We start from the raw sequence: 25,000 nt of genomic DNA, 5'->3' as shown, positions 1-25,000 counted from the left end.
AAATCTAGTCTAATGCATGTTGCCGACAAACAAGCTGTGAAAAGCTAATTCTCCATTTTTTAATAATTTTTTAATAATGTAATGAGAACACGATTTCTACAACATTTTCAACTGTATCCATAATAACAAATTTTTCGTGTGCGTACCAAAATATACATAAATAGAAAAATGTCCTCAATCCAAAGTTCTGGCTCATTTTTGTTCATTAATGTTGCGGCAAACATCTCTATAATTTCTTTAGTGAAAATTCCATTTGAACGACTTAAATTCTCAGAAACAGAAGGATAAATCGAATCTGTGTGAAAGTTGGTTTTTTTCATGATTAACATTTAAGGTTTTTTGGCAAACCACACTGCGCAGGCTGATGAAATTTCAGCTTTTATTTTTTTCCAATCGTATGCCCCTTCGGATGACTATAAATATTTTTTTTATATTTCAGTTAATTTTTACAAATTTTAACTAAAAAACAATCATATCAAAATTGGGGCAGAATGCGCGCCAGACCACGTGTTTTACGCTTAGATTTAGAATGCTTTTCAAATTTCAAACTTTCAAATTTCGTCGTTATTCAAGTTTAAAAGGTGCACCAATATTTCGTTCGATAAAACCAGCTGCCTCCATATTTGCTGCGATATTAGCCAAAAAATTGAATTTCTTTGCCTACTTGAAAGCGTTTTACCTATAAGGATATCAAAAAGTGAATTTCAAAAAGCGAAATTTTCGATACGTTTAGCAATAGCAAATGATTTTTTGCCAAAGTAAGCATACTTTTACAATAATGCGAAAAACATGTGATATAATAATCTTTATATTCCATACAATCGTTATTCTACTTCTGACAATCCTTCCGAAATGGTGCCTTCTGTTCACTAGTTTCGGCGTTCTATCCCACGGTGTTTTCTCTAGCTGGTTGAATTTTTAACAAAAATATTATCAAATTGAATTTTTATCGTTATTTTTCTTTCTAGTTAGACGTAGGTAAATCCCTGAATCGTCGTAAATGTTCAATTCGGTTCTTACATGATTTTAAGAGCTCTCCCGAGATATAAATGCTGCTACAGACTTTGACTATAAATTTATATGTTCCAAAAAGCAACCGAGCTTCGCCAACAATTCTATATTTTAAAATTGTTACTTTCATATTTTTCCTTTTTAAAGTTTTAAACTAAGCAATTGTAAATGGTAAATTGTACACGCAGAAAAAGAATGGGGGTTGGTTTCCACAAAACGTTTTGTTATTTTATTTTACTTTACCAATGTAGATTTTGTGGTAGCTTTCACTAAAAAATCAATCGGAAATAATAATAAAATTTTGTAATTTTTACACACTCATATTTTTTTACTTATAAATAAAATTTGGTTTAATTCAAAACCAAAAGTCGGCTTATTTCTTTAAACGTGTAGTATGCCAAAAAATGAAAAACAAGAAAAAACGAAAATTAAAAGAAAAAGGATTTTTTACAAATTTCCTCATCCGAACAGTCAGCAGCAGCTGCGGAAACATCCTGAGCAGCCACTGAAACGGCTGTGACTGTTCGGAACAACAAACTCCATTCGTCGGTGCGGCCGGACCCCTCCGGATTTGTTCCAGGTTTGTATCATAAATTCAATTTCGGGTGAGGTATTTATTCTTTTTTTTTTTTTTTTTAAGGGACACATCGGATTGGACTAACATGCAAACTGGTGTGGCTTGTTCAGGAAGAAAATCGGACCATGCATTCAAAAGTAAGGCGGACCATTACTTTCATCCAGCAGCTACAACATGGGTTAGTTATTCCCCAAGGCAAGCGGTTAGTGTGAAAGGTTGATCATAATGTGCCACGGAGACTTCATAATGAAAAAGGCATAATGTTTCCAATAAACAAGCATTAAACAATAAATTTAATAAATCCGAAAATAATCAAAAATTTCGCTTTCGTTTGAATTGAATCACAAATGATTTCAAATCATGAAATAATGTTAATTTTTAACCCCCCCTATTTTTTAATTTTAGGTCAAAAAATTTTTGTGTGTTTTACCCAAAATATTATTATTTTGACAAGTATGATGGATCATTTTTAAAAAGGGTGTATTTCGTTTTCAATCAAACGATAACTTTAAATCAAAACGATACTTTTATTCAATGTGGCCAAAAATATATTTGTGCTTTTTCCCAACCAAAATTTTTATTATTTTTGGCCGAAATCTTATTATTTTTAAAATATATTTTTCTGCGTGTAAAACGAGGTAAAGCAATTGTAAAACGAGATTTGTTCCGCGAAGCCATTGACTACTGGCACAAAAATGCCTAATGATAGGCAATGCGATTATTTTGAAGGAGAAAATTTCTTTCATTTAATGTTTACCAGTACGTATAGGACTGGCGATGATTTCACAGAAATATTTTTTAGTTTAATCGATTCCACATCGGGTATTGTTAGAAAAGGGTTTGAGTTTAAAATTAACGTATTTTAGAATCACCAATAAAAATATTGAATCTGTCTACTTCTCGGTGCATTTACACCGCTACACCGTGAATCAGAATCACCCCCCGATCAAAGTTACACCGTTCAGTGCGCTGACGTCGCGACGTCATCAGCGCGTTTGTTTTCCATCCGCATTCGCGAACGTCAGATCGGAAAAATCGAATTCGCAATCTGCCATCGCGGGCTGTTCGTCGTGGTGTTTTTTTCTTCTCGTTTCTGGAAGTGACTGTAGTGTTTGCTATAAGGACGGTACCGACCGAGTCAGAAAAGTCGATCCATTCCGCTCGTGTGTGCGCGTTCAAAGTTTTTCCTCCCGTTTGGTCGGTTTCCCAGAACGTCTTTTAAGCAACCTGTACTGCCCACTTCCTGCCGGTGACTAGAAAAAAGCGAGGATGCAGTGCACAATTCGGCGTATGGTCTCAGTGGCCGCCAAGGTAAGCGTTAGGGAATTTTGCGGAACGAAAGTAAAATCGATTATGCAATAGTAGAGCGCTACCCGTTTGGTTGTCTTCGCTCGCTGTCTATCTGTGCGGGGTATGACCGAGCGCACTTATGGCTATGATTAACCTTCAGCAGCGCGTCAATTACGTCAATGCTTGTTCTATCTTCTGATGATGGTCCTCGCGGCTGATTTTGATGGTTGTATTTTTTCGGCAGGGCAACGCTACCAGCCTGCGGAACCATGGAGCGATCCTGGGAATCCTCTTCGGACGCTACTACTCGACGACACACGAAGCCGACCTGGTGGTGATCGGATCCGGTCCGGGAGGATATGTGGCATCCATCAAGGCCGCTCAGATGGGCATGAAGGTAGGAAACGATTTGGTTGACGCAAATTGGGCAGAAAGTTTTGGATACCAGAAGCTACCTACGTCACTTTTGGACAAGACACTATCAACATAGCTTATCATTTGGATGCGCGATACAATTTTGTTTTCTTCCAAGTTGCTGATTTTCTTATCAATTTGATTAATGGATAGATGATGAAAAACATACAATAATTAGTAATTTCCAAGTTCAAGCTAAATGGATGACTTCTTGTCCAAGTGCTCAACATAGCTTGGTCCTTAAGGATTGAAGCTATTAGAACAATTTGATGAGATGCCGGTGTATCACTTATTATCACGATGGCACTCATTAGCGCCAATTAGAGAGAATTGTCTGCAGTTTGATTAGCGTTTGTGATAAGTGGATTTGAACTAATCGTAAAACAGAAGTTTTATTTTAGAAAATGTTTTTAAAAACCCCAAACCCCAAGGCTTATAATTTTTATGCTTTCTGACCCGGATTTCATTGTTAAAAATCTTCCACATGTCTCATCCAGGTGTCCACATGTCTCATCCAGATTTTTAAGTGTGAAAACAACACTATGAATTAAGAGTTAATTTTTCATCATCACTTTTTTTTATAAAAAGCTCACTAATATCCTGAACTCCTGCTGCACTCCTGGATGAAAATCGCTTCATTTCTCTTGTTTGTTCCACTGATCTTTACAGGCTTTATAGTCTTACATAAATTGTAACGTAACTAACTAAAGGATCTTACGTAGAATGTAGGACCAACTAGAGCATGATTCTCAGATGAAATTCAGCAACATTTTTCTAAAGTCAAAGAACATGCTGAAGAAAAAAGGCTATTATAGTTCTGCAGTTAAATAGTTTAAAAAAATATTTTTGAGATCATGACTGTAGTGAATTTCTTTCACATTTATCGCGTTTCTAATATAATTTTAATCGCGAATGCTATTTGACGATTAGCTGCAACTTGAACGTCCATCCGCGAAAAGAATCGTTTTCTGAATGCCAATCCCACGCTCATTGCATAGGAATTGGAACTTTTCGTCAGAGAGTCTCTCGAGTTTTCTACTCCTTCTCTCATCTGCACGAATAATTTCTTATGTGTGCGTTCTATTATCTAGCAACACTGAACCAAATTCATATTTAATTATTAATTACATTTGTGTCGTATTTCATTAGCTCTATCTCCTACAATGCTTTCCTTCTCTACTGGTCAACTAACACGACCCATTGAGGTAGCTGATAGATTAGAATAATCGAATAACCAGAGATACACATTTATATAAAACATCAAAATTTTACATTTATAAATATAACAAGTTTAAACGTTCTTCCAGCTGCATCAAACCACTTTAATGCAACATATTAGTAAAATTAAGGGTTCTGCTAATTGAATTCTTAGTACCCATTTGAATCCCTTAGCAGCTCTGGTTCTCTAAATTTATCTCAATTTGGAACCAAGCATTTTTTTTTGTTTCTGTTCTTCCGAAACCATAAACTTGGACTTGATAGAAACATACAATTGTTCCTGCTTCTGCAATTTAACATATTTAGAACTAAGCTTTTTACACTATGGTTCTTCGAAATCAAATACCAAAACATTGTAAAAATGAGAGTTCTGCCAAACGAATAATCGGTACTCCGTTTTATTCCTCAGGAATTGGGAATTCCTTGGGGCTTCCTTGGAATTGGGTTCTGCCAATCGTATTCTTGTTACCCATTTCAATCCCTTAGAAGCTCTGGTTCTCCAAATTTATCTTAATTTGGAACCAAGCATTTTTTATCTCTTCTGTTTTTTTCGAAACCATTAACTCGAACTTGATAGAAACATGCAATTGCTTCTGGTTCTCCAAATTTCACACATTTGGAACCAAGCTACATTATGATCCATTATGATTCTTCGAAAAATGTGGTTCGAAACCACATACCATTGAAATCATTGAAAATGAGGGTTCTGCCAATCGAATTGTTGGTACCCCGTTTTAATTCTCAAAAGCTTCTGGTTCTCCAATTTTAGCTTAAAAATGGAACCAAATACCGATAGATTTATTAGATTGAGGGTTCTGCCAATCGAAATATTGGTACCCGTTTTAATCCTCAAAGATTTTGGTTCTCCAAATTTAGCTGAATTGGAACCAAGCAATTGTTTTTTTTTTTCGAAACCTCTCATTCGAATCCGATCTCCATCTTTGATAACCGTCTGTCATTCAAGGTTGAAGTTTTTTTTTCACATTCTGATGAAGCACTAATGACGCCATTTCGTTTCCCACGCGAGAATAGCCAAAAAAGCATTATACCGAATTAAAAATCTATAAATCGATGAACTTGCAGATCCGAACTATTACTGCGCCATTTCTGTAGTGAATTTCTTTCACATTTATCGCGTTTCTAATATAATTTTAATCGCGAATGCTATTTGACGATTAGCTGCAACTTGAACGTCCATCCGCGAAAAGAATCGTTTTCTGAATGCCAATCCCACGCTCATTGCATAGGAATTGGAACTTTTCGTCAGAGAGTCTCTCGAGTTTTCTACTCCTTCTCTCATCTGCACGAATAATTTCTTATGTGTGCGTTCTATTATCTAGCAACACTGAACCAAATTCATATTTAATTATTAATTACATTTGTGTCGTATTTCATTAGCTCTATCTCCTACAATATTTCTGTCTTGTATTTTTTTTTCAAAGTGGGAACATTTTACCGTTCACAGAAACATAAAGCCGTAATAAATCCCACGCTCATTGCATAGGAATTGGAACTTTTCGTCAGAGAGTCTCTCGAGTTTTCTACTCCTTCTCTCATCTGCACGAATAATTTCTTATGTGTGCGTTCTATTATCTAGCAACACTGAACCAAATTCATATTTAATTATTAATTACATTTGTGTCGTATTTCATTAGCTCTATCTCCTACAATGACCAAAAGTCTGTTAATAAAATATGTTATTTTTCACAGACGGTATGCATCGAGAAGGAGCCCACCCTCGGAGGTACCTGTCTGAACGTCGGATGCATCCCTTCGAAAGCCCTTCTCAACAATTCCCACTACTACCACATGGCCCATTCGGGTGATCTGGCTGCCCGCGGTATCATGGTCGATAACGTGCGACTGGATCTGGAAGCGCTGATGGGTCAGAAGTCGAAGGCTGTCAAGGCCTTGACCGGTGGTATTGCCCAGCTTTTCAAGAAGAACAAGGTCACGCATCTCAACGGCTGGGGAACCATCACTGGACCGAACACTGTGGTGTCCAAGATGGCTGACGGCAGCGAGGAGATCGTTAATACGAAAAACATCATGATCGCTACCGGTTCGGAGGTCACGCCATTCCCTGGCATTGATATCGATGAGGAAACGATTGTTTCATCGACGGGAGCTCTGAAACTGAAGGAGGTTCCTAAGCGAATGGGTTTGATCGGAGCAGGTGTCATCGGTTTGGAGCTGGGTTCGGTGTGGGGTCGATTGGGTGCGGAAGTAACTGCTATCGAATTCCTGTCCTCGATCGGAGGTGCCGGTATCGATCAGGAAGTCAGTAAGGGCTTCCAGAAAATTTTGACCAAACAAGGCTTCAAGTTCATGTTGGGAACCAAGGTGATGAGCGCCAGCAAAACTGGAAGTGGAGTTACCGTCAGCGTCGAAAGCGTTAAGGACGGTAGCAAACAAGATCTGGAGTTCGACGTTTTGTTGGTGTCTGTTGGTCGCCGTCCTTTCACCGAAGGACTGGGTCTGGAAAATGTTGGCATCGTCAAGGATGACCGAGGTCGTGTGCCGGTGAATGATCACTTCCAGACCATTGTTCCCAATATCTATGCCATCGGCGATTGCATTCACGGACCGATGTTGGCCCACAAAGCCGAAGACGAAGGTATTATCTGCGTCGAGGGAATTCTCGGTGGACATGTGCACATCGATTACAACTGCGTACCGAGTGTGGTTTATACCCATCCTGAGGTTGCATGGGTTGGTAAAAACGAAGAGGAGCTGAAGAAGGATGGCATTGCGTACAAGGTTGGCAAATTTCCGTTTGCAGCCAACTCCCGTGCCAAAACCAACAACGACACCGATGGATTCGTCAAGGTATTGGCCGATCAACAGACCGATCGAGTGCTTGGAGTTCACATCATTGGCCCGGTAAGATTGCTATTCCATTGTGAAGTGAAAACTTATCTCATGAACCTCTTCTTCCTTGCTTAGGCCGCTGGTGAGCTGATCAACGAGGCTGTCCTGGCCATGGAATACGGAGCTTCGGCTGAAGATGTTGCCCGCGTTTGCCACGCCCATCCAACCTGTGCCGAAGCCCTTCGGGAAGCGCACACGGCAGCCAGCTTCGGAAAGCCCATTAATTTCTAATCTGTAAGGTTGTACCATAATGTTAATATAGAAGAAAGAAACAGCCGTTTATCAGATCTGGTCCAAAGGGTAAAATTTTACACAGTAAGTGCTTATGAAGCAAAAAGATTTGTCATTGTCATCGTAAAATTTCTCGTACCCTTTGAAGCAGCTTTATAGAAGAAAATCACCACCTATCATCCACAGTACGAATATCACTTGGCATTGGCTAATTGTGCTGTTTCGAACGATTTACAATTCAAAGTTGAAAGAAGAAAATAAACGCTCTATTGAACGATTGTTAGCAAACTAACAATCACCACTGACGGATATGATCACAATGAAGAAACGAAGAAACAGGTTACGCACGCATCTTATAACTCCATTTCGACTGCAGAGCAGAGTAAATTGTTTCAAACAAAAATTGAACAACTTCACTGTTTTGTACCAAGAAGCGTATGAACATAATTAAATTATTAATTTAGATACAATCTATCAGTTTGAGTTTTATTATTTTTAACTTAACGAAATGCGACACACGAGGTATCCTCAACATAGTACAAAAAGAATTGCTCACCTACAATGAATCTTGGCGAAACTGATAGGCTTAACTTAATTTGGTTTGTAAAAATGACATCAAATTTTGGTTGCAAACCATTCGAATAGCGAAATTCAAAAGTTTTGCAACCAAAATTGGATGTAATTGGTTGATGTCACAAACACAAATCATTTGAATTTTCAAAAAAAATTCCCACCACAGCAACAAACCTGTTTCTGTATGGAACGTGATTTGAAATGAAGACTGGTCAAATTTGGTTTTCTGGTGTACACGGATCTGCAATATACGATTCGAAGGATTTTAACTATAAATATTTCTCATATTTTATCTTTTACGACGATAAGAACTGAAACTTATTTCCCAGGAAATCGACTTTGATTTGTTCAAAGCACAAAAAATCCTTCTAGACTCATGCGTAATATAAATTTAAAAATTAAATAATCACCTATACTCAGCTATATTGTTGTTTAACCTGTTGTTGTCGCATAGCTCTTCCATAAAATTCATGAAAATTGTGGAAATGGAAATTTATTTGTGGATTGTGAAAGATAACTAAATTGTTTTCAACTATGAATTTTACATGCACAGAGGAAAACCATTCGTTAAATACTAATTTTTATAAAGTTCTAGTTTTCACAGCAATCCGATTTCTTGCCCTAATTTACTCAATCAAAATTTCATCACAAATGAGCCCCTCGTTTTAAAGAGATTCCCCCCTCAGTGGTCGAAAATCGCTAAAGCCGAATGTGACGTCAATCGCTCGGCGCTGTGCGAATCTGTCAAATTGCGTCGCGACGTTTCGTTTTCTTTGTCGTCATCGCGCGGATGACAAGAGTAAAACGAAAAAGAAGAACACTCCACTTTGCGTTTCGTTCGGCCGTGCGAGAGATTGGTGTTGTGTTTTTCCAATGCCCTCTAGTTGAAAATTGCGATTCTATTCGATCAATTTTCCGTTCGTAATCCGTTTTACTTTCCGTTTGTCCAACCGGATCCGTCTGCTTCCCGATTTGCGCGTCACGTAGGTTAGTTTTGATCCCGGAAACCTGGTGGAAAAGTGAATTTTCAATCGATTGCTTCCGGGCTTTCATCCATTTTTTTTTTCGATGGTGCTTTGCCCTGTGGCAATTCGAAAGGGAGACATTTTTTCCTCTTCCCGTTCTGGCATTCCGCAGGTTCCTGCTGGATTACCTCTTGCCTGCTGTATAGGCTCAATCATTTGCTGGAGCAGACTTACGATAAGAACGAAAAACATGCGAGAAGAGCGTATTACAGACATTTTTTCCGTATCAGTGTTTCCTTAAAATCGTTCTTTAGTATTTCAGAAATTTTCGAAAACAGAAGTTTGTAAATAAAAATATTTCTCCCACTTGTGCAATCTAGTTACGCGTCATTATTGGTGAAACTCGCGATCAAGTTTGTCGCATAATCCGGAAGTGGTGTTATTTGTGCGTACCGGAAGAAAATGGATAAGCAACACAACAGCGGTACTGGCCAATGGCAGAGATCGGATGATTGTGTACAACTTAGAGCACCAAGATCACAAGGTAAGTTATCCCAGATTTCATTGAAGCTTCCCATAATAATATTGTCGAATCATGAGGTTAGTGGATCTTCGATCATAGAAAAAATTAACAGCGAATTCGGGACAAAGAAAACATGTCTGACAGATTAAACCTGTTTTCACCACCAACCAGCCAGTGATGGTTATTGTTTGTTGTTAATCAAGTATTTGTAACATATCATTGCGACTTACTAACAAAACTTGAGATTAGGCAAATATACTTTGTTGCCTCTGATAATTAAATCTTTGTGAAATTTCTTAATCTACAAAAATCATCTGGCAAACATCCAACAGTCAAACCCCTGAAAACTTTGATCACTAGTAACAATTTACAAAACTAGTTTTCAATTTCTACTGATTCACAAATTTTTACAGTGATATTGCAATTAAACGCCTGAATGTATACTATTTTTCAATAATTTTAAGCGCCTTTGGGTATGCAATTGGAGCGAATAGGAAAAAATATCATAAAATTACAGTAGCCCCTGGTTAATAGGATATTTTGGATCTGAAAATTATTTTAACTCACCTAAAAAATAAAATTTATTTTTTTAAATTTTTATTTGAGTTTAAAACCTGAAGAACAAACAATCGAAAGCGACAGGTAAGGTGGGTTGTAAAATCTAACGAGCCTATAGTAAACAAAGAGTCTGTAGTCTCTTTAGTAAAATCATTTAAAATAAAATATTGTACAAAAAATTAATTCTACATTTTGAAAGTTAGCTAGAAATACTTGAAATTACCAAAAAAAATTTATAACAACAAAATAGAAAATCAAAGTAATTCAATGGTGTCCTCAATTGCTTATTGAGAAAACACTCAGTCGCGAGTGGAGGCGTATCCAGCTATCAATTTGAAGAACTACGGATCAAATCTCCAACGCTTTTAAGTAGATAAGTGAAGGAACATTTTCATAAAACAAGAGGCCTCTGTATATCATTGAAAAAAAAGGCACTATAATATCAGAAGAAAGCTGAAAATCTTTTATTTCAGGTTGATTTTGAAACTTGAAATCCAGAATTTTTTCATCAATAGAACTTAAAATTCTATAAAAGTGTACCACGCTATAGGCGACCTGTTTTATGCAACTTTTGGTTACTTAGGTATAATGTAGCTAAAATGGTATGGTAATAGAAACAGCGTTAAATTGTCTGTAACTCCAGTAGTGTAATCGAAATATTTGCCGTATCTCATACACAGCACCTTTAACACCTATCCAGTGATGGGTGATGATCGGTCGTGGCATCAGTTGCAGCAATCTACGTCGACAATTTTTTTTGTTGTTATTATTTTAAACGGCTGCTTAGTTTGAAATCGAACCGAACACAAAACGTGCGGGCAGGTTTATACAACTGGTTGTCTCTTTATTGTTTATTCCTGTTACTGCTTTTTTTGGATGCGAACGAAGCGAAGCTTTCGTTGCGTCCCAAATTTGGTACCTACCAATTGTGTGAAGCCACTTTCCGTTTTTTTTGTGGGTGGCTTATTTTCCCCACCCGGACTCCCTTGATATCTAAAGAGAGATCATGAAAAACGACAACAGGTGACAATTGTTCCAGACAGCAAAAAATTTCTACAAGTATACGGAATCTAAAACACGAGTAGTCTAATTTTTTACAAGTGTAAATCGACGACGATGTAATTTTCAACTCCTTTTGATGTAATTTTAGTCTTTTTTCAAAAAGTGAATAGAAATACATTGTTTTGCTATAATTTTACATTCCGTGATGTAAAAATCAAGCGGTCAATGAATTTTATATCACAAACAGTGTTTGATTTAAAATTAAATGGAAATGTGAAACTTGCGTGGCGCGCGTCGGTTAAAAAGTAAACAAGTAAGAAAAATATTCGAAAACGAGTCGTAGGCGTAGCTCTAGCATTTCCAGAATCCTTCAAAAGCTGGTAGGTCCATAATAATGTCATATTGACAAAAGAATGCTGTTGAAATTAATCAGTTTTCTCTCCATTGCAGCAAGATAAGATTTTTCGCAGCGGCAGGGATTTTTCGGAGAAATTTTCGTCAGGCGGAGGTGACGCTGACCGAAAAATAATGGTGTTCTGGGACGAATCGAGGATCCTGGTGACGGCCATCTGTACAACATCACCGTGCTGGGAATCATCGGATGAAACAAAAATTGCAGGCTGACAGTGTGCGTGATGATGTTTGTCTTTTTAGTTTATTTTTGGAAATATATGTGAAATTAAAATTTCAAAAGCAGCGTATTCATCCATAGACAACAGCAAATCCTGAATATTTAGCAAAGATGTCCAATATTTACGATAATAAATCATAAAATTTACATCCCCATGTATTTTTACACGACGGCTTTCGTCACCCGATTTCGTGCATTGTTTTCGATCTAAATTTACACGCCTCAAAAATTACATTCTTGAAAAAAATACATCGTGATAGAATTTTACATCAAAATCGATGTTCCGTTTTCGTGCATCGTTTTCGGTCTAAAATTACACAAATTTTTCTTGCTGTGAGGTACAGATCGTACAGATTCGATCGCTGCATTTTTTTTTTCGCTGATATGCGATCATCACGCATTAATAGGTAAATAGTTCACTTTAACCTTCATGAACTTCTGAAGCAAAGTAAAAAGTGGTAATTTATTGAGTTTTTTTGAACTTGTGATAATGCTGAAACTAACATAGATTTTTAACCTTCTTCTTGCAGTTCCAGGACTTTCCGCGGATGCAGCCGTATTTGTCCCTAAATCACTACAGTTCGGGTCCCAGCCGGCACCGTTGAATCAGTTCCGGGGTGAAAATAGCGGCATCGGTGGAGCCGGAGGTGGTGGAGGTGGAGGTGATGGGCAGTTCGGTCACAATCAGATGATTCCGTCGATGATGGCCCAGTATTCCCACGATACGTCCGGCATGTCATCGCTTAATGGCCTCCCCGCGATGATGAACGGAGCTGGTCCAGCCGAGGTATTGGCCAAACCGAGCGCACTAACCGATCGTTTGAAAAACCTACAGATATCCGGTCCACCGCAGGCGGCAATGGGACATCAAAGCTACGCGGATAATAAAGATGTAAGTCCGTTTACTCATTCGTTCTACTTTGCACAGATACCTACTTGAATCGGGTGCTATGCGTGGTGCTCTACAAAAGGCAGGGGCAGTTTTTACAAGTTACTTTTTCATGGAAAATAAGTTCTTTTACAGAACATTTTTTTGGTATTTAGAGTGAGAAGGTTTTTTTCTTCAGTTAATGGGTATTGGTTAATGTAAAAACGTTTTCAAAAAGTTAAAATTTAATATGAAAAATTAGTATCAGAAGGGTCCAGGATAACTGAACCTATGGATGTTGTAAATATTATATTCATATTTCAAAAATTTATTTAAATCCAATTGGGCATGGATAATCCTCAGCTGCCTTATTACCATTCAAAATCTACGTACTAATCTTGTATTAAAATATATATTCTACATTATTACCATTTCTATTATACACAACTTCTGCGAATGACTCTATAAACACCTGCACGGATCGTTACTAAACGTGTTTGCACACATTCCAAATGGCGCGACACTTAACATGACGATAACATTGGAACTGTGCGATTGATTTGGAAACTATTCGGGGAAATGTGAACTCCAGATACGCAATTCCTCGCATTACAATCATCATCAGCAGCATCCGAACCAGCACTTTTCGCAGCATTCTCAGCAGCAACGTCTGCAGCAGCAGCATCATCACCAACAGCAGCATCTCCCGCTGCACCAGAACGCTGCCGGAGGTCACTTTCCGTTTCCGATTGCTGCCGGTATGGGATATTCTCCAACGGCCATCAACAATCACCTGCATCATCCGATTCTGGGTGGAATGTCGGCCGTTACGGGAGGACCACCCGGTATGATGGGGGGCGGAGGAGGTCCTCACGATAATCGCAACAAAAACCAAAACTCGGCCATCCGTGCAAGGTTACATAATGCTCAGAATTCTCACGGTGGCATGCAGCATGGTATAGATCAGCCGGAGCAGCAGCACCGCAATCATCACCAGAACCACTACAATCGGCACAGTAACCAGCATCACAACTCGCAGCATCACCATAATCACCACCATCGGTCGCAGCAGCAGCATCACCAGTCGCACCACCACCAACAGCAGCAGCAGCACCATCACTATCAGTCGTCCGGTCCCTCGCAACACGGAATGGGCGGCCGGAGTATGGGAGATGATTTTGGGGCCGACTGTGATGCCGACCAGGTAGGAGAAGGTTTCCGAGGTCAAATGCTGTGTAGCGTACAATCGTAGAATCATTTCATTTTAGTATCGTTTGTTTCGTCCAAACCAATTTCGTTTTTTTTTTTTGGAAGAAAGGGTGCGGAAGCATGCTGCTTGAATTGTACAATTGTCTGTGTGTTTGCTTAACATCTTTAGCTATAGTTTGGTCATGCATGTCATCCGGTATCATTTTAATTGTTTGGTTACTTTTTAAGCTAAATTAGTTATGCAAGTATAACAAAATACATTTGCACATCGTGAGAAAAGAACATGAAGCTAATGTTAGAATCTTCATAGAACTGACAGTTAAAATTCGTTACGATCGAGTTTTTTCAATTCGAAAGCAATTGTTGGAAACGTGAACTTTTTCGGTAATACTACTTTTAACAAGAAATGATCAATGAACATATTTGGGCTCACAAGCAAGCCTTATATGGATTGATGCAAATATTGATGACGAGTATATTAAAAAAAATACGAAGAAGACAAATTAACGGCGTGTTCGCAAACTGATTTGTTTGGGTGATGCATCGATTTGTTTGGTAGATGTCAAATCACCTTCCATTGCTTTTGCATACAGTTTGTTCAATTTACGAACGCCAGCATCGATAGAAAAAATCACTTCGATAGAACAAATCAATTTACGAACACGCCGTAAGAGAACATCTTATTGAAAAAAAAACAAAACTAGAAATTTAACATTATCAAAAATTTGGAATGTTGTACTACCAACTCAAATGTTTTGAAAAAAAAAATCATGATGCACACCAAATAACATTGTGATAATGTAAAGCTTAATTCACGTAGTGTTATATACTAAAAATAGACAATCCTACCCACATAAAAATTGAAGGGTGATTCCATTTCGATTGTAGGAAATTTTCTAAACATTGAAAAACGGTGTTCGCTGAACATAATTCTTTTTTCAATCTTCCCAAAATTTTATCTTGACTTTCTGCATCAGATGAGGTGGGTTAAATTTTTTTGCAATAAAGAAACATCTACTCACCACCAGATGTCAGTAAATACCTATTCAATACTTACAGGTTTATGACATCTAGCGGATTGATGGTGTTGCTTGTATCTCTATTAACTTGTTCGAGATACCATGGCTTCAAGATATTTTTCGATCACTATTTTATGAAATAAACCTTGAAGGTTAAATATATTTGGCCAATAAGCAAGTGGATCAAGCTTGCATGACGCATGCTCGTTTGCGTATTATTATTTTACTTAAGTTTCTTGGAAATATTATCCGTAAAGCAAAGTATCGACCAACATTTGTTGAATAGATTTTCAAGCATGTTACGTTTGAACAAATTGTTTTTGCTCTAGGGATTCTCCCATTCTTGCATTCATTTCTCTCTGCATTGGTTTGCTTGTTTGCTTGCTTCTAATAACACGCATTAGATCTTTCACCATAAGGTCGGTTTAACAATCGATGGTAACATTTGTCCTATGGACAATGGTCTGCTCTCTCAACACTGGTTAGCAGAATCACCCATCTTTCTATCCGGTCATATATTCAAATTTACTTTCCCCTCGAAAAGGCTTCCGAAAACGAAACGATAGCACTGGACTATCTGACCGAGGTGATCGCTGAATTGTATGATAATCCCGGCATGTTCGAAAACATCCAACGAAAGCTGAAGAGCACTTTCCACGAATTTCGGAACAATCAGTTCGTGCTGAGCAATGCGGTCGAGATGATCTTCGAACAGGTGGGGTGGACAATTTTTTATTTAAAATATGCTTTACTGATATTATTGTTTCGTCCACGTTTCAGTCCATCAAGGAGCAAAACTTCCGATACATGGGAGCTCGCCTCTGCCATCTCCTGGACAGTATAAAGGGAGCCGACAACTGTGCCCTCCGGGATCTGCTGAGCATGAAGATGGAGCATCAGCAAAACGAACTGCCTGGGTATATGCAGAACGAACAGATTAAGGTGCGGGGCACCACACTGTTCCTGGCCGAGCTGTACATGCAGCTCCGTAAGCCGAGTGTAAGTATTAATACAAAAAAAAACTATAATTAATTTTTTTGTATTAAATATTAACTTAAATTTTTTGTCTTGTTTTTAGGATCCCAGCCGTAATAATGAAATTGGTATGCGAATAATCGGTGCTGCCAACATACTTCTTCACAAAGAAGGTCCAGAGAATATCAAATGTGTCTGCCAGAGCTTGAAGGTAAAGTTGCTATGAGGGAGGTGTTCGTCAATGTGTAATAAACAAGAAACGAAATTCTTATTTCCTCTATTAGCTATGTGGCTATGAACTTGAACGAGATTGTCACGAAGAGCTCATGACGGTGCTGAGCACTCTGGGCCAGCTGGAGAACTCCACTGACTGTTCTACCGGTCGTTTCATCCGTTCGGTCCTGGATCTGCAGCAAAGCAACTGGGGACGCAGCGAGGAAGTTGGTTAGTATAATACTGACTTGATACGCATCGTTTTTCTTTTTATATTTTAAACCATTTTGTGCTCCCTTCAACAGAACCCATCAGCAACAGTTCAGCCTTGTCGGAGAACGCCTGCGATACGTTCAACGACAGTCCAGTGTTCTACGGCCCGGATGGCGAAGTCATGACCGAGGAGGAGAACGATTTCCTGGACAAAGCTGCACCCGTTGCCTTCGAAGAGTTCGAGTAAGTGGTTGTTTGTTGATAGTTCTGTCACTAAAGTCCCAAAAGTTTTAATAATATTAACGATTTCTAATGCCCAATTACTCTCTTTTGCAGAAGTGATACCGAGGATCAGGATGATTTTATTTACGATGAAAATATGACCGCCGAGGACAAGCAGGCATTTAAGGACTTCATGTCCAACCAGGATAAATCATACTAGCCCCACTAGACAGACTAGCTAAACTTTATTAGGTCGGCTAGGGCGGACAGCTTTCGGCAGCAGAACCGAACGGCGTCGGGGAATATTCTTAATCGTTTTGTTTTTTTTTCGCAACCGATACCGACCCTCCAGTGCAGGTAGAACCCAATGCAACACCGCATTCATCATCCGCCACATCAGTTGGTCTCGATTCCAGGCGATACATATTACTTTTTTCTCACTACTTCGGATAGCCACTTTCCCGAGGCAACACAGCACACGTGCCAAACCGGGCGTATTGCTTTCTCATCGTAGCTGCAGCAGAAAAAAAACATCCACACATTCAGATTGAGTAGCAATGACAGATTGAGCGTAGTAATGAGAATCCTACTTTTAGCTATTTCTAGTTATAAGGCAAAAGTAACGGAAAGAAAGCGTAATGTCTTGATGCGTCTTATAACGTTACCTACACACACAGCTGGTTGTCTAATCGAAAAAGAAAAGAAAGGCAGATTGATTGTTTAGGAAGCTAGGAATGCGCTTCCAACAGCAAATGATTATAAATTGTACATTATCCATCTCGAGAGCACAATATTTACCGAATCCAAAATTGGCTGTGGAAGGAAACAGAAAACTATAGCGATAAAAGGGTCCTATTACTAGGCTGCGAATGGTTATTGTTAAAAGCGAAGTGAAAACACACACACACAAAATACTTAGTTGAAACATATTCATTGAAGAAAAAAAACGGGCAAGTTATTCGGACTTAATAGATTGTGTTAAGCCTGTTTTCACATTTTCCCAATATTTGGAGTTAAAAAAAACTAAATGATGTTATCATCGCGTGCTATTTGTGAAATAAAGTTTAATAATATTAAAATTAAAGTGTGAAGTAAAATATATCATTTTACGTTTCCGTTTTAAGTTTCTCGATAAATCTGCAAACCATCAGCTTGAAAGCCGTACTCCAACTTCCGCAATGTGTAGTAAAAGTTCAACACTAAGTCGATCTCGAATCCAGGAGCTTGCAATGAAAATTCCAAATTTAACGCGTTTTTTTTTGTTGCACAACCCTGTTTTAAGCCTCAATTTGAATGAAATAAGCATTATTTCGAAACTGTCTATAACATGGGTGACTTCAGGTTTTTGCCAAAATAAACTTGTTTAGCTAGAGGACAGCAAAAAATGGTTTTTATGAAAGTTTTTCATAATAGATCTTCCTGTGGTCTGTTTGATTACGTTGAAAAAAAAAACAATGTTAGCATATCTTCAGGTGTATTTTTTATTACTTATTCATAAACCAATTGGCCTCAAGAGGTACAAGGTTTTTGTTTGTTTGAGACATACGGATGTATGCAAACATAATTTTTTTCTTTTATATTTACTGTCCACAGGCGGATCCATTATACGAAATTTTCTGCTGTTCGCTAGCTTGAACTCGCAATTGGAAATAGATGGGACGTTATCTATTGTTAACAACTAGCGCCGCCTTTAGACACTCCGTACTTTATTTATCCACTTTATTACAATCGTTAAACCGCCAGATAATACATTGACAAGCTCGGCAGCCATCGTAAGAAATCGTCATTCTGAATAATTTGAGTCAAATAGCATCAGCTGTAAATTTAAAATAAATGAAAAATTATATCTAATCCGCAAAATAGTTCACAAAAGAGACAAACAAAAATGATTGTAATAATAATTCACAGAGTACAGTACACGTGCCCCACGTACACGCAGTTTTATCTAGAAATCCTCCAAATGTTTAAAAACAACAGAAATGAAAATAGTACAGGCAAAAATAAGTGTATTCTTTAGTACATTATAACAGAAGACCGGTGAAATTGAAAATAAAAGGCAGATCAATCTGTTGCAATGTTTACAAACATGAAAAAAATACAGTAAAAATAACGTTTATCAGTAATGAAATCGTTCGGTGCTTGTGTTGTTTTTTTTTAAGATGACATCCTTCCTTCACAGAATCGTAGATCTGCAGTAGCATTACACAGGTGTGAATCTGGTCACTCTGTTGATCAAAGAAATGTATCGCTGATTCGGTCACCGGACCAGGTCACACTTGGTTGTTCAAATTCTTAGGTATAAAGAAATACAATAATTTACCTAAAAATACCCACAATCGGGTAGAAAATAATGAGGCACTACCAGAAAACTCTCAAAATAGGGTAGGTAGACCCAAAAAACAGGCAACGGCACAACTGCCGAGCATTCGGTGGGTTTTGCTACCTATTAGTAGCTTACCAAACTCGGATAATATAAGGGAGGGAAATGTTCCACATTCATCAATCGAAAATACTCTCTGAAGAAGATAGTAAATACCGGTATCTGAACTTTTCTTTTACCGAGGTTGAATTAATTTCTTTCGATTGCTTTGATTCAGAAGAATTATTCAACCAAGTAGGCTCACAACACATACTAAGATATGACAGCCTTGTTAATATTTTAACATGTTTAGTGCAGGTAGCTATCGAACCCTGTTTTTCTTATCATGACAGATAATTCCCAAACTCTAGATTTATTGAAATAAAAAAACAAAAATTTGGTTGCCAACTACTGCGCCTACACCTAGCAAAATATCAGATTCTTCTTGAATAAACACTCCTGAATTTTTAATTTTGCCATACGGAGTTCACTTGAGAAGCATATTAAAACCAATGTGATTTAGGTATGCACTGGCAAAACCTGGGGTGAAATTATGAATCCTATTCGATTCGAGTTACCCGTTTCGAGTTGAACTCGAATCGAATTAGAAGCAGTATTACGAATCTCGTTCGAGTTCTAAATTTTAACGTATTAGATTTCGAGTAAATCGGGTAGTAGATCATCTCGAAAAGTTCCATTCGAATCGAGATCGGTAATGCCAAAGTTGGTCGAATCGAACGAAACTCGATTGTTTCGAGTTCCATAATCCCGCCCCTGCTTTTTAGTAAAACTCGTTAACGAGGACAGAAAGACCACAGTGGAAATTTTGAAGTCTTACGAAGTGCTCGTTCGTTTAAGCTTTCAGCGGCCATTACCATTTTCACTCTCTTGAATGATTATTTTTTGTATTTCTCTAAATTGAGCTGGTCATCCATCATCACTGGGAAGGGATTGTCATCTTCGCTTAAATCGAAAGGCGCTAGCATATTTCATTTGCTTCAAATGTATTGCTAGATAAGATAAAAAATAAAATTAAATAATAATTCAAATCGATTTAATTATAAATACACGTTACTAAAATGTTATTCATGCTTTCTGCACAGTTAGTTTTTTCCTGTTCATGTCGCTTCTGATTTTTTTTTTCTCGAACATATTAAAGTCAGAATTTACTCAACCGAAATCTGGAACAGGACAAAACAGAAACGTAATCCGTACATATGACCATACTCAGATTCCTGTACAACACATAAAAATTAACAAACAGAGCAGGCAAAACTATCGAATTACAATTCGTGGGGTCGATTTCCTGCTTTCTGACTGTGTTTGCTCTCCTGAATGGATTCGATTTAAGAGTTGCTAAATTTGAGAAGGGAAGCTGCTCCCTGTGCAGGGCTATGCTTGCACACTGTGTTAAGTTCCGAACCGAAAAATTAGGAGACAAAAGAAAAAGATCGTTCAAGACTTACGAGACTAAAGGCAAAATGTAAAAAAATGAACCTAATTTCAACGATCATACATTTTTTTTCTTTCCGTATGCATCGCAGTACTACTGCACGACAAACAAAAACAAGGCCTTTAATTTTTTCACTTTACTGGAATTGAATGGCGGAAATGATTTACTAATTTGATAATCTGTATTGTTTTTTTTTTATAAATTGGCATTTTTCTCAATCCACCATTGTTCGATTTAGTTCCCCACATTACTTGTCATGGGGACTTTATGAAGCACTTATCAACACTTTTATTTATAGATGTTTTGTTTTCTCGAAGGATCACTTATGATTTTCCGAAATAATCTTTTATAATGTTATTCAAAGTAGTGGTAGTGGTCATTCCAACAAAAAAAATGATGTGCGATACACTCTGAGTTTGGTTGACTTTCTTTCTATATGTGTTTAACTTTTAACTATTGTTTTATAAAGATTGCGTTTCAGAATTTTCGACCAATCTGTTGATTGGGTTCGAATGACTCCATTGCAGTAATTTTGATCCTTGTAGTGAGGTTGTGTGAGTTTACATTTTGTGTCGATCATCGGAAACCGAATTTGGGGCATGACCCATTTCCGCTCAAAAGTGTATCCTTAAAATTAAAGCATTTTGTCTTACACGACTAAAAACGATTTTTCTTTTATCTTTAGTAGTCGCTACACCGCCTTGGTATGCGTGTTGTTTTATTAGATGGGGAAAGGGGGGTATGTGTGGCTTATGTAAAACAGTTTGTTTCTTTTGATTCGACCGCGCGCAGTGCATAACATCCAACAAATTAGAAGACCTGCGTTTGGGGTGGCATCGATGCCGTGCCACCACCCGGATGTTCCGGACTGTGGCGCTGTTTTTTGCGTTTCTTTTCTTTTTTCCGCTTTTTTCGTTCCTTGTCGTCTTCGTGGCGTTTCTGCTTTTTGTGCTTTTTCTCGTGAATATCGAGACCGGCAGCCTCCAGCGAGGACTGCTCCGATTGAGGCGGGACGCCTTCCTTGTATTTGTGTTTCTTATGCTTATTCTTATGTTTTCTAGTGGGTGCTGTTTTCAGGTGCTTATACTGTTCCGGAAGCTGTGGGGTTGAAAAGACATAAGTTTAAAATAAAGTTTATTTGAACCAATAAAAGTAAAACTTACGGGGCCAGGATGTAATCGGAATCCGGCCAATTGTACGCTTGTGAGAGGAAGCAACTCCTTACCGACGATCGGAGGTTTTTCGATCACGCTTCGCAGTGAGCTGTTATCCTGGAAGATCATAGAACACGATACTTAAATAACACACTCGACAGGGATCAGTAAGTTAAAAAGCACTTACGAGATAGCCCGGGCCGTCGATTACCCCGGGTAGGTTGGGTAGGAACGACGATAGCTGCTCCTTGACCTTCTTACCGCTAAACTTACTGTACGTGTGCTCAAGACCGTAATGGGCCATCAGGTTCGTGGCCCCGGTCAGTTCGCCTTCGCCTGGTGGAAAAAAAAGGAAATATATTAGACCCCTCATGATTACTTAAATTGTCAATAAAATTAAGGACCACCAAGAAAGTCGATCTACAAATTCAAAATTAAACGTTACCAATACTGCCCCTACTCGCATAACAGTCCCATATGAATTTTCGTCATTTTTTATCTAACCTGACAGTTCGTCATTTTGAACATAGGGCTTCAATATAAAACAATAAAAAAAGAGATTTTGTTCTAGAAATTTTGAAAAAAATAACAACTTGTGGCTGTCCCATATGAAATATACCCGCATAACAGTCCCATATGTGAAATATTACGTATTTGGTTACTTTTCAATGCTTCTTTCGGCGAAATAGTCTTTGATTTATTGCTTCGAATCATTTAAAAAAGATTTAAACTCACTTGATGTCGAATTATGCACACTAGTTCTCGAAGGCAGGTCAGTAAGAAGGAAGGAATGTCTTCCTGAGTAAAAAAACTAACAGATGCAATCAAAATCGTAAAAAGATTCAACTTACAATGTAGAATTTACGGTATTTTTCCAAAAGTGTGTTTCTTTTTCTGATAACTGCATTTAGAAGTTCAAAAATGATCTAATGTAAGTTTTAGAAAGTAGCTTGGTTAGCAAAACATATTCTGTATGGGACTGTTATGCGAGTAGATTTGAAGAAGGTCTCAAATATGCTCGCATAACAGTCCCATAACGAATAAAATGGTGCTCCCGACGTTACCGATGGCCCAATTTCTAAATTTTCAGGTCTTACGATTTATTATGACAGCCTAGAACACATTCCATCAAACGATTTTCGTTGATGCTGGAAGTAATGGTCATAATTAAAAAATATATTCCAAAACAGAAAAAGCTGATTTTCTCGCTTGCTTGTTTTTGCATATGGGACTGTTATGAAAGTAGGGGCAGAATACCCTCTAGAGGATAATAGGATGCTTCTTCGAAAATGGAGTCCTGACGTACGAAATCAAAACTGGGTTACGATCTAATGCCCTAACAGCGGGTGTTCAACAGGGTTCCCTACTCGGACCTGTGCTTTGGAATGCCATGTATAATGAGGTGTTAACGCTGAAACTACCAGTGGCGGGCAGTTAGTTGGATTTGCTGACGATATCGTGCGCATGATCACCGACGAAACAATCGAGGAGGTAGAAGATCTTGCAACGGTGTCCGTAGCAAGGGTTGGCATCTGGATGGAGGGAGTTAAACTTCAGATAGCTCACCATAGAACCGAAGTTCCGCTCGTGACCAACAAATGAGTTGTGCCGCACAGGGAGATTACTGTTCGAGGACACACGACATCTTTGAAACAGCATACCTCGGAGTAATGGTCGATAATCGCTTAAGTTTTGGTGCGCATGTAAAATACTGTTGTGAAAGTGCATAGAAAGTCATCGATTCATTGGCCTGGATTATGCCGAACTGCCATGGTCTAAAGAGTGCAAGAGACGTATCCTTGCGAGCGTAGCACTGTCGAAACTAAGATACGGAGGACCGGCCTGGAGCTACGCCATAGAGGTAGAGCGCAAAGAATGGAAATTACGGAGTACTAATCATTCCCATCGACATCATTTTGGCAGAGGAAGCATGGAGTTTAAGCTCATCAGCTCACCATATTTCCCGGAATGCGTAGATACGGAGGAAACCGCAGAATATGCCATCTCTGTCTGCCCCAGGGTCATGTCAAGGCGAAGGCAACTCCTAATGGCTTGGGCCTCTTATGGCACCACTAATCAAATTGCAACGCGATCTTAGACCTGCGCGATATAACACGAATCAGGACTCATACGAATCGGGCATGTCAAAATCTTTCGGAAATGGTGGCTGTGACGGACGCGAATTACTTTGATGGGTTACCCGATCTGCACATGACCCGGGGCCATCTGTGTTAGTCTGAAGTTGGCGAAGGAAGAAAAGGAAAAAGGGGGCGATGTATAAGTGCAGGAATACAGCCTATCTTTTGATGTAGTATCATAAGGTGAAATTAAGGGGCACATCAGGCTTACGAAGCCCAAGGTGGTTTTATTTCAACGAACCCACTCACGGCAGCGCCGGCGAATAACGCAAGACGGACATATACTAGGCATACCGTACGTAAGGAGAAGTCAACTTCAACTTGATGCAGTTCCTTAAACGGTTTAAGCGCTTTTTTTCAAACAAAAGTATGCTTCCTTTCTCCGATATCGATGTCATGGCATTTGATTTTCAAATATCATTTTATGACAATCGATGAGTACAGCAGAAAATCTAGACAATTAATGCCCCATGATCATTGTTTTTCTTTTGTTATGAACATAGTAACAGGAAAATTAAACAACCAGTAGATCATCTTCAACATAAAAATTTGTTCCTATTCTTACCACTGAAATTTCGATACAAAATGTTGATGTCTTGATTGTGTTGATTTTTAGAATCGAAAGGACTTTTTCGCTAGAATTTATTACTTTTCTCTCCAGTCCCGTTTGAACGAGAACGTTGAAGACAAAATCAGAATTTGCATTGGAAACAAAAATATTTAAAATGCGTATCCTATTTGAAATTCGAAGTAAGATTCAGAAGAGGAATTCATTCTTCAGAAGGAATTCTGAATCATCGTCTCAACACCATCAGATCTGTAAGGAAATTACCCCAATTTTGATTTCAGAAATTTAGAATTAGGTCATCTGATAAAGAGCATCAGCAAAAAAATTACAATTCTCAGGGTCAAAGCCTCACCTGGTGGTTCCTTCATCAGATAGAACGGGCCGCTGTGCACGATCGATGGGTTCTTCCCGAGCTGGATGGTGGTTTTGAGTGTTCCTGTGGAATCCTGCCGGGAGACGACGGGCGATCGCCCTCCGGCACCACCCGCCCGGGGTGACGATTTGGGTGAGTACTGTTCGACCTTGCTGTTCCGGAACTGCTGCTGTCCATCGTTGCCGCCCCCGACTCCACCTGCCCCTCCGGCTGGACCACCCCCAAGGCCTCCCGTTCCCGCTCCACCGCTCATCATGACATTGCCATAGTTGCCGTTGTTGAACATGTTGCTGATGCTTCCGACGAGGGCTTCCGACGTGTGTTCCGGAGTAATGGGGATGCTGGTGTCCGTTCCTGCTACTTCTGCCGCCG

The 25,000-nt window shown here is 38.7% G+C and overlaps 3 protein-coding genes and 1 long non-coding RNA gene across 6 annotated transcripts; 3 read left to right on the top strand and 1 right to left on the bottom strand.

Moving 5' to 3' along the window:
- Positions 1-1,414: 1,414 nt before the first annotated feature.
- Positions 1,415-1,907, top strand: LOC129760713 (uncharacterized). The gene is made up of 2 exons (XR_008740376.1): positions 1,415-1,591; positions 1,652-1,907. It is a non-coding gene; the product is annotated as an uncharacterized LOC129760713 (long non-coding RNA).
- Positions 1,908-2,622: 715 nt separating this feature from the next.
- On the top strand, positions 2,623-8,086 carry LOC129760712 (dihydrolipoyl dehydrogenase, mitochondrial). Its single transcript, XM_055758373.1, has 4 exons — positions 2,623-2,899; positions 3,123-3,275; positions 6,221-7,393; positions 7,457-8,086. The coding sequence occupies exons 1-4, from the start codon at positions 2,858-2,860 to the stop codon at positions 7,610-7,612; spliced, it is 1,524 nt and encodes a 507-aa protein (XP_055614348.1). The 5' UTR covers positions 2,623-2,857; the 3' UTR covers positions 7,613-8,086.
- Positions 8,087-8,987: 901 nt separating this feature from the next.
- Positions 8,988-18,711, top strand: LOC129760711 (uncharacterized). 3 transcript variants are annotated; one of them, XM_055758372.1, is made up of 10 exons: positions 8,988-9,168; positions 9,531-9,694; positions 12,395-12,756; positions 13,325-13,936; positions 15,505-15,675; positions 15,741-15,959; positions 16,039-16,146; positions 16,220-16,379; positions 16,454-16,604; positions 16,698-18,711. In XM_055758372.1, exons 2-10 carry the CDS (start codon positions 9,613-9,615, stop codon positions 16,801-16,803), a joined length of 1,971 nt encoding a protein of 656 aa, XP_055614347.1. In that variant the 5' UTR covers positions 8,988-9,168; positions 9,531-9,612; the 3' UTR covers positions 16,804-18,711. The 3 variants fall into 3 exon arrangements, with proteins under 3 accessions (XP_055614347.1, XP_055614345.1, XP_055614346.1); XM_055758370.1 differs by having other exon boundaries at positions 8,989-9,172; XM_055758371.1 differs by lacking the exon at positions 8,988-9,168 and having other exon boundaries at positions 9,508-9,694.
- A 1,218-nt stretch (positions 18,712-19,929) lies between these two features.
- On the bottom strand, positions 19,930-24,994 carry LOC129760710 (mediator of RNA polymerase II transcription subunit 19). The gene is made up of 4 exons (XM_055758369.1): positions 24,608-24,994; positions 21,737-21,885; positions 21,559-21,666; positions 19,930-21,493 (listed from the first exon to the last, which is right to left on the bottom strand). Exons 1-4 carry the CDS (start codon positions 24,912-24,914, stop codon positions 21,206-21,208), a joined length of 852 nt encoding a protein of 283 aa, XP_055614344.1. The 5' UTR covers positions 24,915-24,994; the 3' UTR covers positions 19,930-21,205.
- Between the last annotated feature and the right edge of the window lie 6 nt (positions 24,995-25,000).

Source organism: Uranotaenia lowii, unplaced genomic scaffold (genome assembly GCF_029784155.1).
Source record: "Uranotaenia lowii strain MFRU-FL unplaced genomic scaffold, ASM2978415v1 HiC_scaffold_738, whole genome shotgun sequence".
NCBI classification, from domain to species: domain Eukaryota; kingdom Metazoa; phylum Arthropoda; class Insecta; order Diptera; family Culicidae; genus Uranotaenia; species Uranotaenia lowii.
The sequence above is the reverse complement of the archived record's forward strand: the minus strand, read 5'-3'. Positions and strand labels throughout refer to the sequence as shown.

Coding starts and splice junctions, on each gene's coding strand:
- LOC129760712 (XM_055758373.1), top strand. CDS start 2,858: ATGCAGTGCACAATTCGGCGTATGGTCTCAGTGGCCGCCAAG. Junction 2,900..3,122: donor TGGTCTCAGTGGCCGCCAAG/GTAAGCGTTAGG, acceptor TTTTTTCGGCAG/GGCAACGCTACCAGCCTGCG. Junction 3,276..6,220: donor CCGCTCAGATGGGCATGAAG/GTAGGAAACGAT, acceptor TATTTTTCACAG/ACGGTATGCATCGAGAAGGA.
- LOC129760711 (XM_055758372.1), top strand. CDS start 9,613: ATGGATAAGCAACACAACAGCGGTACTGGCCAATGGCAGAGATCGGAT. Junction 9,695..12,394: donor TAGAGCACCAAGATCACAAG/GTAAGTTATCCC, acceptor TTCTTCTTGCAG/TTCCAGGACTTTCCGCGGAT. Junction 13,937..15,504: donor CCGACTGTGATGCCGACCAG/GTAGGAGAAGGT, acceptor CCCCTCGAAAAG/GCTTCCGAAAACGAAACGAT.
- LOC129760710 (XM_055758369.1), bottom strand. CDS start 24,914: ATGTTCAACAACGGCAACTATGGCAATGTCATGATGAGCGGTGGAGCG. Junction 21,886..24,607: donor TCTGATGAAGGAACCACCAG/GTGAGGCTTTGA, acceptor TTTTTCCACCAG/GCGAAGGCGAACTGACCGGG. Junction 21,667..21,736: donor TCGACGGCCCGGGCTATCTC/GTAAGTGCTTTT, acceptor ATGATCTTCCAG/GATAACAGCTCACTGCGAAG.